The 12,947-nt window shown below is 38.5% G+C and overlaps 1 protein-coding gene across 1 annotated transcript in view; it reads left to right on the top strand.

Moving 5' to 3' along the window:
* LOC115219344 (vacuolar protein sorting-associated protein 51 homolog) overlaps positions 1-10,514 on the top strand; it is a 41,132-nt gene extending 30,618 nt beyond the window's left edge. Inside the window, exons 17-20 of the mRNA XM_029789505.2 lie at positions 1,201-1,321; positions 3,047-3,159; positions 3,845-3,923; positions 9,794-10,514. Coding sequence (XP_029645365.2) covers positions 1,201-1,321; positions 3,047-3,159; positions 3,845-3,923; positions 9,794-9,823 — 343 coding nt within the window. The 3' untranslated portion in view covers positions 9,824-10,514. The remainder of the gene's footprint in view (positions 1-1,200; positions 1,322-3,046; positions 3,160-3,844; positions 3,924-9,793) is intronic.
* The last annotated feature ends 2,433 nt before the right edge of the window (positions 10,515-12,947 follow it).

Raw genomic sequence — 12,947 nt, 5'->3', positions numbered from 1 at the left:
GTTGCTCTTCTGGTTATGAGACATTTCAGCACAACTGTTTTGATGCTGCCTGTTTAGCCTGACTGATTTGATGCTGACTTATTTGACATCAGACATGTTAACATCTCACTCTGTCTGTCTCTCTCCCTCTCCATGTATACATTTCTACTTGTGGTGCATGTGTGTGTGTGTGTTTGCTTCTTCTTTCTTTACTGCCCACAAGGGGCTACACACTGAGGGACCAAACAAGGACAGACAAATGGATTAAGTCGATTATATCAATCTCAGTGCGTAACTGGTACTTATTTAATCGACCCCGAAAGGATGAAAGGCAAAGTTGACCTCAGCGGAAATTGAACTCAGAACGTAGCGGCAGACAAAATACCGCTAAGCATTTCACCCAGCATGCTAATGCTTCTGCCAGCTTGCCTGTGTATGTTTGCTTCTTGTGCCAAAATGTATCCTCACCAGAACGTTAGATGTGCTGTCATCTCTACCAAATCATCAGTATCCAAACAGCCACACCCAGTCATCTCATTCCATACCCTTCTCTCTCTAAATAATAAATTGATACACAATCACACACAAATGTACACAACCACATGTACAAAACTATTCACTCATAAATACATGCTGATACAATTTGTTTTGTGCAGGTGGCACGTAAAAAACACCCACTACACTCGCGGACTGGTTGGCGTTAGGAAGGGCATCCAGCCGTAGAAACACTGCCAGATCTGACTGGGCCTGACGAAGCCTTCCAGCTTCACAGACCCCAGTTGACCCGTCCAACCCATGCTAGCATGGAAAGCGGACGCTAAATGATGATGATATGTTTGTGTGTACATACAAAACAACAAGTGTTCCAGCTGATCCCGATCAACAGAACAGCCAGTTCATGAAATTAACATGCAAGTGGCTGAGCACTCCTCAAACATATGTGCCCTTAATGTAATTCTCAAAGGGATTCAGTGTGACATAGAGTGCAACAAAGCTGGCCCTTTGAACCACAGGTACCATTCATTTTTGCCAGCTGTGAGTGGACTGGAGCAACGAGAAATAAAGTGTCTTACTCAAGGACACGGGATGCTTCCAGGAATAGAACTCTTGACCTTGTGATTGTGAGCTGAAAACCTTAGTCATTAATCCATGCACCTTCTAAGACACATACAAATACATTTTAAGCCATAAGTGACTTTTGTTTTTCTTTTTTTTTTCCAGCATAGACAACAGCTTGATCAGTAATATCCAGAAGCTGTTTTCTGAGAAAATTGAAATCTTCTCCCCAGTTGAGTTCTCCAAAGTTTCAGTTCTCACCGGCATCATTAAAATCAGTTTAAAAGTAAGTGCTTACTGCTTTTGTCTTTTATCTTTGACTTGTTTCAGTTATTGGTCTATGGCCTTGCTGAAACACTGCTTTTGAAGGGTTTAGTGAAACAAATCAACCCTAGTATTTTTTTCCTTTTTTTTCTTCTTTTAAGTCTGGTACTTATTCCTGTTGGTATCTTTTGTTGTGGAATCTGCACACAGAATGTAAAGGCAGACAAAAGGCCACTAAGCATTTTGCCTGGTGGACTAACTTGATTCTAATAATTCCCCTTACTTGCCGCCTTAGAATATTGTATCAGGGTAAGGCAGTGATAGAATGTTACAGCTTGTAGCTAATGAGGCAAACACTACTGGAATGCTGAACTTATTAATAGATGAAGCTATGCTTTCTTTTTAAGATCATCACTTCAGTTTCTGTAAAATCTGTGAAGAGGTCAGTAACTGTTGCATTGACAAGAACAGTTTTGATAGTGAAAGCCATTTTGAAACAAGACAAGGTAAAAACATGTTAAGTTGAAGCTCCAGTGAGCAGCCTTTGCATTTTCATTCATTGAAGGATACAACAGTAATTAATGCGGGACCTTGGGAAATTCTGCATTTTATATTTGTCATTTTTACTTTCTATTTTGATGCTTACATTTATAGATTTCCTTAACATCGAATTTATAACGTAACATAATGAATTATGTTAAAGAGATTGATTGTCTTTGATTTTCTTCCCATAGTTAAGTCTGTTTAAAGTGTACCACTTGAACATGTAAGGTGACTTATTACCAAATTCATTCTGAATACATTCTTTCTGATTCAAATGTGATTACGCTAATCACTTGTTATTTCGTCACAGGAGAGCAACCTCTCCTTTAAAATATATGCATGTTTACAATACACTTGATTCGATATTATTAGGGGACTCTGGGACATGCAGTGTTTCGATGTGGTTGTTTCTTGTTTGGAAGCACTCTGTCGGTTACGACGACGAGGGTTCCGGTTGATCCGAATTAACGGAACAGCCTGCTCGTGAAATTAACGTGTAAGTGGCTGAGCACTCCACAGACACGTGTACCCTTAACGTAGTTCTCGGGGATATTCAGCATGACACAGAGAGTGACAAGGCCAGCGCCCTTTGAAATACAGGTACAACAGAAACAGGAAGTAAGAGTGAGAGAAAGTTGTGGTGAAAGAGTACAGCAGGGATCACCACCATCCCCTGCCGGAGCCTCGTGGAGCTTTAGGTGTTTTCACTCAATAAACACTCACAACGCCCGGTCTGGGAATCGAAACCACGATCCTATGACCGCGAGTCCTCTGCCCTAACCACTGGGCCATTGCGCCTCCACTGTTTCTTGTTTATAACATCAGTAAATAAACTGTTTGCTGATGCTTGCTAATATCTGCCAACTGACAATAATAGATCCTTATGTGCGCAGTCAATTGCAAGATCTAAAATTAGAACCAGTCAAATATTGGACATAAATTTAATCTTCGTGTAAGTTTTGTTGACTTCAGAAGGATGAAAGGTGAAGTTGGCTTGTGGCTGAAACTGAACTCCAAACATTATTACCATAATAGCACAAGGTATTAATTTTAGTAATAACTGAATCAATGTTTTTCAAGAGTGATATATTTAGATTTTTCATCCAGTTTTCTACTTTTTGTCCTACACTAACCTATTTCAATTGCTTATGTTTAACCAGTTTATATTTTATATTTTGCCTTTTTTTTTTTCTTTCTTTACAAGACTTTCCTTGAATGTGTCCGATTGAGAACATTTGGACGCTATGGCCTGCAACAAATTCAAGTTGATACCCACTATCTTCAGCTGTACCTGTGGAGATTTGTATCAGATGAAAAGTAAGTGTGTTTTCAATATCTAACAGATATTGTAATATGTTTTGTTTATATTGTTGTCACCTCCACCACAACCATTGTCATCCTCTTTCTTCTACTCCTCTTTCATGGTACAGACTAATCTTCCCGCCTTAAAACTGCAGGCCTTGTGCCTAAATCAGAAACAGCTACTAATAGTGGTGGTGGTTTCATTATTAGTGGATATTTTTCCCGACACTCCCATATGTTGGAGTTTATCCTAGTTCAGGGCATATGGCATAGTGGTTAAGAGCGTGTGCTAACCCCAAGATTCCAAGTTCGATTCCAGGCAGTGACCTGAATAATAATAATAATAATAATAATAATATCAAAAAATGCCTTAGGAATGAGAACCCAGGTTCGAAATTTCCCCAAGACAACCCTAAGACCTGAGAGTTCGGAGTGGTCCTCTTTTATCGTTGTTGCCCAGGTCTTCAGCTGCCCACCTGTGCATTTGCACCAGTTGGGAAGTAGAGGTGGGAGGAGGACATTGTGAATCAGCTTACCCTCTGGATGCCGGGCTGCATGACTGAACCACTGTTGTAGAAGTATATTTGATGAAATATTTTCTTGATTACACACTCTATGATTCCAACCCACTTGGAATCACATGATCTCTTTTGTAAATCTTTTTAAAAGAATATCTTCCCATTTATTTTCTCTTTTATAGTTTAGTCCAAGTTTTATTGGATGAGATTGTTTGCAGTACTGCACACCGCTGTTTGGATCCTAGCATGATGGAACCAAGTGTAAGTGATTTTTTTTTCTTTGCATGTTCTTCTTTTCCTTTGCATCATCACTATTACCTTCATAATCATTATTTGGTCCCATGATTTCAAGGTAAAACCAGGCATAAGCTACCTTTTTTGAGAAGTGGGCCACATAGGATATAGCTCGTCATCGGGTGGGCCACACTACTAAAAATAATTCCAAGATAAACGTTATTTTCATCATGGAATTTTGTGTGTGATCCTTCATATTTTGAGATGGTGAATTGACAGTTGTTACAGCATTAGATAGAATGCATTGCGCTAGTGCCATGTAAAAAGCACTCATGCCGATGCCACATACAAGCTCATGCTGGTGCCACATGAAAAGTATCCAGCACACACTGTAAAGTGGTTAAGTGTTAGGAAGGGCATCCAGCAGTAGAAACCAAGCCAAACTAGACTGGAACTAGTGCAGCTCTCTGGCTCACCAAATCTGATCAAGCCATCCAACCCATGCCGGCATGGAAAACGAATGTTAAAGGATGATGATGATGATTGCAGTTGTTTACATCCTGAGTTCAAATACCACCAAGGTCAACTCAGCATTTTATCCATTTGGCGTAGATAAATAAAGTACTAGTCTCAGATGGTGGATTGGCTGAGTTGTTTGAGCATTGGACAAGTTGTTCTTTATATTCTGAGATCAAATCCCACCAAAGTCAACATAGCTCATTCTTTTGGCGTTGATAAATAAAGTCCCATTCCAAGGTGGGAGATTGGCAGAGTTGTTAGAACATTCAGCCAAAAAGTTCCTTGTTTTCTGAGTTCAAACTCTGCCTAGGTGTTGATGGTTAGTGCTATTTGCTTGATCAATCTATATAGATAAGCTAGCAACAGCATTCAGAGACTTCATCCAGCAGTGGATATAAGAATGGCTGAGGGAAATATTCTGTGTTCATATCTCACCAAAATTGACAATACCATTTCTTCCTTCCATGGTTAATGTTGTAAGCACCAAACAACTACTGAGGTAGGTTAAGGCACTTGATTATGTCCAGAAATTTGCAGCTCATTTGTATAAGCTCAGTTATAGTTATACTGGCAAGGAATGGAATTTTAGATTTGCTTATATCACATTCCTGTCAGTAACTCCTGTTAATTCCTTCCAGGTCTTTATTTAATTCAGGTGTCATTTTATTTTACCAAGTAGGAATGAAGCAACTGTATTACTATGTGTGTGTGTGTACTGTGAGTCCACTGCATTTTATAGCAGAAACAACTGTAAGCTAATGCAAGTTCATAAGATAATCTTTTATTCCTTTGTCATCTTTCTTTCTTAAGGTTACCTCATATTAAATATTATTGGTTTCAAATTTTGGCACTAGGCCAGCAATTGCAGGAGAGTGTGCTAGCTGATTACATTGACCCTAGTGTGAAACTGGTACTTATTTTATTTATCCTGAAAGGATGAAAAGTCAGCTTTGGCAACATTTGAAATCAGAACATATTGTCAAAAGAAATCCCTATAAGTATTTTTCTGTCATAGTAACGATTTTACAGCTAACCACCCTAATCTATCAAATATTATTATAAACTAGCTGGTCCCGTACCGTCAAAAATTATGCCTAATTGTAGTATTTTATATATAAATATGGATGGTAAATCAAATTAATACATCTGTCAATGTTATCTAATGGTTGTCTTTTGAGATATGACATCGATCATCGTTTGTTACTGAAAGAATGCTGGTTCACATACTTTCCTTGTACATGCACACACATACACACATATACTCAGAGTTGAAATGCTGTTTGATTTTTCCTTTCAGCATTAAATGTTCACTATCCCACTTCTATTACACACACACACACACATTCACATATCTCCCTTTTTCACACACATATATTCACACAGAGTTGAAATGCTCCCCCTACCAGTTTGCCATCACCTCTTCCTTCCTTATTCATCTATCACCCCCTTCTTTTCTCATTCATATGTTGTGACGGAGAAAACCATGAGTAGATGATCATAATATTAGTATATTCTAACATAGGCACAAGACTACAAATTTCAGGGCTGAGTGAGGTCAGTTAACTAAATCAGCTCCAGTATTTGACTGGTACTTTATTTTATTCAGCTCAGAGGAATAAAAGGCAAAGCTGGCCTCTGTGGGATTTGAACTCAGTACTTAATGCACTAGAACAAATGCTGCAAGGTATTATATCTAACACTTGTTCAAGTCCACAGAATTTGAAGTGAGGGGCATGGTTGATTAAGATCTGGTCATCAAATCTAAGTAGAGACTTCAAACTTGAAATCTTCAAAGCCTCAGTCGAACCAATTCTACTATATGGCTCAGAAATCTGGACATTATCAAAGAAGCTTGAGAGGTGGTTGGATGGAACCTACACTCACCTCCTTATGAGAGCTCAAAATCTCTCTTGGAAGCGTCATCCAACCAAAATGCAAATATATGGGAAACTACCACCTGTGTCATCTCTTGTGAAAGGTAGGAGAGTCCAGTTTGCTGGACATTGTTGTAGAGCTGAAAAAAGAAGTAATTTCTACTCTTCTCCTCTGGAAGCCATCTACTCACAATACCAGAGGGCGCACACTCTCCTACCCTGATGTAATCTCCAGGGATACAGGCATCCAGCAACAGGACCTCCGTAATGCTATGATGGACCGTGAAGTCTGGTGTAGCATGGTCAATTCCATTGTCTCGACCACGGTCGAACATTGATGATGATGATGGTTGATTAAATCAGTTTCCAGTCCTTGACTCGTATTTATTTTCTTGACCCAGGTGGAATGTAAGACAAAAATGGTTCTCAGTAGGATTTGAACTTAAATTGTAAAATAATGTAACTAAATAATGCAATCCCATTGACTGTTTCTAATTTAGGCAAAGGACAGTGATTTTGTGGAGAGGGAATTGGTGAATGCTACCAACCCCAGAGAGATGAAAGGCAAAGTTGACTGTAGCCTGATTTGAACTCAGAGTTGGAACAAAATACTTATTTCTTTATTGCCCACAAAGGGCTAAACATAGTGGTGACAAACAAGGACAGACAAAGGCATTAAGTCAATTACATCAACCCCAGTGCGTAACTGGTACTTAATTTATCGACCCCGAAGGGATGAAAAGCAAAGTTGACCTCGGCAGAATTTGAACTCAGAACATAATGGCAAACGAAATACCGCTAAGCATTTTGCCCGGTGTGCTAACATTTCTGCCAGCTCACCGCCTTGAATTGGAACAAAATACTGCAAGGCATATTATCCGATGCTGTAAAACTTTCTGCCAATCTAACACTACTTGGCAGCTGATAATGGTCATGTCTGTTTATAGTTAAATGGACTTAAGGGATACAAACATCTCTAGCTGGCACCCTATTGTTTTGGCCAGCTGTGACTCCATCTGCTTTAATCCGATATTATTATTTCAGTCTTGCAGTTGGTTGGAGCATTGACGTCATTCTGTCAGACATAGAATCACACATCTGTTACTACTTTCAACAACTATTATTATTATTATTATTTTCTCTCCCTTTCTTTCTCATTCACAGTGGTTTTTTTTCTTTTTTTCAAAATTCGTGTGTGGATATACAGATTTGTGTGTGTGTGTGTGTGATGCATTGAACTGAGTGGACAATTGGTCTGGCTCCAGTGTGCACCTACAAACTTCAGCAGTGTAGAATAAATACTAAAGCTGCAACAAAGCAGGTGGCTCGCGGGGTGGGGTAGGGTGGGGTGGGGTTGGTCTGGAGTAAATCTGTAGTTGTTATGGAAACTAATATTTAATTCAAATTTACTTCTCAGAAACAGCTTTAAATATAATCATGGAATGAGTCAACCACCCACATAAAACATCTGTAATCAAGTAATTCCATCCTTCCTTTCTCTTCTTTTTCCTCCCCTCTCTATCTATCTTTATATTTATATATATATATATATATATATATATATATCAGGGGTGTAGCCAGGTTCTAAATTTCAGGCATAAAAAAACGGTGCCATGACACATACCAAACAATTTTTAATTCATTGATTATGCATTTTATAAAGTCGAAGTTTATGCACTTGGTGTGGTTGGCATTAGGGAATGGCATCCAGTCATAGAAACCATGCCAAATCAGATTGGAACCTGATGCAGCTTACCAGTTTCAGTCAAACCATCTAACCCATGCCAGCATGGAAAGCAGACACTAAATGATGATGATATAATATAATATATATATATATATATATATATACGAACAGCCATGCTACATGGCAGTGAAACATGGGTCGTGACTGCTGAGGACATGCGTAAACTTGCAAGGAATGAAGCCAGTATGCTCCGCTGGATGTGTAATGTCAGTGTGCATACTCGACAGAGTGTAAGTACCTTGAGAGAAAAGTTGGATCTAAGAAGCATCAGATGTGGTGTACAGGAGAGATGACAATGCTGGTATGATCATGTGGCGAGAATGGATGAGGAGAGCTGTGTGAAAAAGTGCCACACCCTAGCGGTTGAGGGAACCTGTGGAAGAAGTAGACCCAGGATGACCTGGGATGAGGTGATGAAGCACGACCTTCAAACATGAGGCCTCGCCAAGGCAATGACTAGTGACAGAGACCTTTGGAAATATGCTGTGCTTGAGAAGACCCGGGAAGCCTAGTGAGACCATAACCTGTGGCCTATACCATGGGTGTAACCAGCCCACTTATCTCAAGAACTGCAGGATGGATTTGGATGAAACTTTCAGGGATGTTTGGTCTCGTAGTTGGCATGAACTGATTAGATCTTCGGATTGATCTGGTACCAGACAAGAATTCTGGATTATTTTTCCTGTATTGTTACTTAATTTTTGAGAGCAGTCGTGTTCATTTTTAGTATTCTCGTTTGTGAGAACAGTCGAGTTTTTCAGATATTCTCATTTTAAAAATCATCTCTGGCTAATCGTTGAGAGGACGTTGGTTTTTACATTGGTGGAGGTTTGCGCTCTGAGTGCTCTTGTTATTATTATTAAGATGGCGAGCCGACAGAATCGTTAGCACACAGGCGAAATGCTTAGTGGTATTTCGTCTGCCACTAAATTCTGAGTTTGAATTCCGCCAAGGTCAGCTTTACCTTTCATCCCTTCTGGGTCAATAAATTAAGTACCAGTTGTATACTGGGATTGATGTAAGCAACTATCTCCTCCCCCAAATTTCAGGCCTTGTGCCTGTAGTAGAAAGGATTTTTAGGATGATGAGCTGGCAGAATACTTTGTGGCATTTCGTCTATCTTCATGTTCTGTGTTCAAATTCCACTGAGGTTAACTTTCCATTTCATCCTTTTGAGGTCAATAAAATAAGTACCAGTTGAACACTGGGGTCAATGTAATCAACTCATCGCCTCCCCCAAAATTGCTGCCCTTGTGGCAAAATTTGAAACCATTATTATTATTATTATCATTAGGATGACAAGCTGGCAGAATCATAAGCACGTTGGGCAAAATGCTTAGCGGTATTTCATCAGTCATTGTTTTCTGAGTTCAAATTCCACTGAGGTCAACTTTCCATTTCATCCTTTCAGGGTCAAATAAAATAAGTACCAGTTGAACTCTGGAGTCCATGTAAATTGATTTGCTCGTTCCCCAAAATTACTGGCCTTGTGCCAAAATATGAAACCATTATTATTATTATTATTATTATTATTCCACTGAGGTCAACTTTGCCTTTCATCTTTTCAGGGTTGCTAAATTAAGTACCAACAAAACACTGGGGTTGATGTAATTGACTAGTCCCCTGGTGGCAAATAAAAAAAATCATTATTATTATTATTATTATTATTATTATTATTATTGTTGTTGTTGTTATAAGTTAAGCATTTTTCTCTGTAAATCTTGTGTGACCCTTGATTCTCTCTTCTATTTTTACAGGTGATAGAGCTGATTTGTGAACGTGGATGAAATTACTGATATTAGGAGAGGCAATAAAGTCTCTTAATTTAATTCTGCTTAATTATCTGGAGTCAAGAATAATCTAGATAATTAAGCAGGACAAAGAACTACTCAGTATACAAAATCAAGAAAAAAAAGGGTAAAGGAAGAAACAGCAATCATACTTCTCAAGCATTTCTGGGACCAATATTTGTATTTTGCGTTTTTTTCTTTCAATGCTTGGACTTAAGTGTGGTTTTGTGAAGATTATAAAGACCTTTGGTGGTTAGGAAATAATTTCTGTAATAAAAAGAAGAATTTTGATATTTAAATAACAAAAGATGGTGAGCTGGCAGAATCATTAGCATGCTTAGCGGCATTTTGTCCATCTTTACATGCTGAGGTTAACTTTGCCTTTCATCCTTCCAGGATCGATAAAATAAGTACCAGTTGCACACTGGAGGAGTGGGGTCGATGTAATCAATTTATCTTCTCCATCAAAATTGTCGGCCTCATGCCAAAATTTGAAACCAATATTTGAGTAATATTTAATTTGTTATGGAGCCTATTTGGTTTGGCTATAAATGATGACGGAAGCAGCTGTTGATAGAAGTGGTGGTTGTAAAGGGAGAAATACATGATGAATAAATCTGCATACGGCAAAATTGATGGTAAATTATGTAGAATAAAAGAAAAAATTAAAACGTGGTGGTAAAATAAATGGTTTTTGTTATTTTTTAAAACAACAATTTTTTTCCATTTTTGTAGAAATGTGGCAGGGGATGGTAACTTGGAGTCTCTTTGTTATAGAGTATTGCTGATCAAATTAATTTTCAGGTTGCTTAAATTGGGTAGCGTCCTGGTGATATTTTTGGCCCAATAGTGCTAACCAAGGATCTCTACAGATACAACACTGACTTTAGATCTAGAACTTCCTTTAATTCACACTAATTTATTAGTGGAAGTACGTGGCTTAGTGGTTAGGGTACTGAATTCATGGTCATAAGACTGTGGTTTCAATTTCTAGACCAGGCAATGCCTTACGATGCTCCAGTCCACTCAGCTGGCAAAAACGAATAATTCTGCAACAGACCAGCATCCGATCCAGGGAGGAATATATCTACCATGAAACTGGAAAACCTGCCCTATGAGTCTATATGACCTACAGACCTTATGAGTCTATATGACTCAGGAAGGATCTTTAAGCTTTATATATATATCTAATTTATTAGCCAGAGCTTCAAATTCCCACAGCTACCAGACTAATTTAGTGATGCTTTGCACAGACTAGTACCCTTCACTGTATAGTATTCACAGACTTGTATCATTTATACTAATGTACAGCTACCTGCATTTCATTCAATTATTTAAATTCAATTTTTGTTTAATTTAGAGTGTGTTTGCCAAAACACTTCATTTCACATAGCTCTAGTTCATTCGGTTAGCAAAAATGAGTAATCCTGCAATGGACTGGCATTCCATCCAGGCGAGGAGTGTACGCCACAGAAACCAGGAAACCAGCCCTATGAGTATATACAACTCAGAAAGATTCATTATCTTTTATTTCTATCTAATTTATTAGCATGAACTTCAAATTCTATCAGCCACAGGAGTGGCTGTGTGGTAAGTAGCTTGCTTACCAACCACATGGTTCCAGGTTCAGTCCTACTGTGTGGCACCTTGGGCGTCTTCTACTATAGCCTTGGGCCAACCAAAGCCTTGTGAGTGGATTTGGTAGATGGAAACTGAAAGAAGCCTGTCATATGTATATGTTTGTGTGTCTGTGTTTGTCCCCCCAACATCGCTTGACAACCGATGCTGGTGTGTTTACGTCCCCGTAACTTAGCAGTTCAGCAAAAGAGACCTATAGGATAAGTACTAGGCTTACAAAGAATAAGTCCCGGGGTTGATTTGCTTGACTAAAGGCAGTGCTCCAGTATGGCCACCGTCAAGTGACTGAAACAAGTAAAAGAGTACCAAACTAGTTTACTGGCACCTTGCACTGACTAGTACCCTCCTCAGTACGATATTATTAAATTTGTATCATTTACACTAATGTACAGGTGCCTGCATTTCATTTAATTATTTAAGTAAATTTAACATTTGTTTAACAAAGACCAAGGTGACCAACCCTGGTTCAGAAAAATCTGTAATTCAGAAACGCTTTGGAACTGAAGGTTCCAAAAAACCAGTGTTGTGTCTGTACTTGTTTGTGTCACATCTTTCATCTGTCACCTACGATATGCAAAACCATAGGGGACTGAATCGTAACCTGAGAGGTTATGAACAGAAAGTCAGAAGTGCCATTGGCTATGAGGAAGCAGAGAGGACAGCTTTATTATTCATTAAATGATAGAGAGGAACAAGTACTTTATTCAGTTGATCCTTTTGACCCTTTCGCATTCAGACTACTATCAAACGCAATACTTATTTATTCACATTGTTTTGAATTAATCTTATATTATTTAAAAAAAAAAAACATGATTTTTTCGTGGTCGTTGCCAGTACCGCCTGACTGGCCCTCATACCAGTGGCACATAAAAGCTCTCAGAGTGGTTGGCATTAGGAAAGGCATCCAGCTGTAGAAACTCTGCCAGATCAAGATTGGGGCCTGGTGCAGCCATCTGGTTCATCAGTCCTCAGTCAAATCATCCAACCCATGCTAGCATGGAAAGCGGATGTTAAACGATGATGATGATATCTCATAGCTTCAAGATTTTGATGTGATGGTTTATTTTTAGAATGGCATTGTAGAGTAGCTGGATCTGGTTGTTTTGAATGACCAATTTAAATGCTAAAGGATCAACCCTTTAGTGTTCAGATTACTCGGTTAAATGTAATACTTTTTCACTCAAATTGTTTTGAATTAATCATGCATTATCTTATAGCTTTGAGGTTTCAATGATGTGATAGTTTATTTTTAGAAAGTCAATGTAGGTTAGGTGTGAGAGGCTAGATATGGCCAGTTTGAATATAAAACATGTATAATATCTGGGCCAGATATGGCTGGTTTAAACACTAAAGGGTTAAATACAGTTTGCAGCAATTAATTATAAAGGCTGAATATTTATTATCACCCATGCATCTTCCATGGATACCTCAACACTAATTTCAACATAGATCTAAATGTCTGATTAATTATTATAATTTTTGT

This window comes from Octopus sinensis, linkage group LG14 (assembly GCF_006345805.1).
Source record: "Octopus sinensis linkage group LG14, ASM634580v1, whole genome shotgun sequence".
Lineage (NCBI taxonomy): Eukaryota > Metazoa > Mollusca > Cephalopoda > Octopoda > Octopodidae > Octopus > Octopus sinensis.
This window is presented reverse-complemented; position numbering and strand designations above follow the sequence as displayed.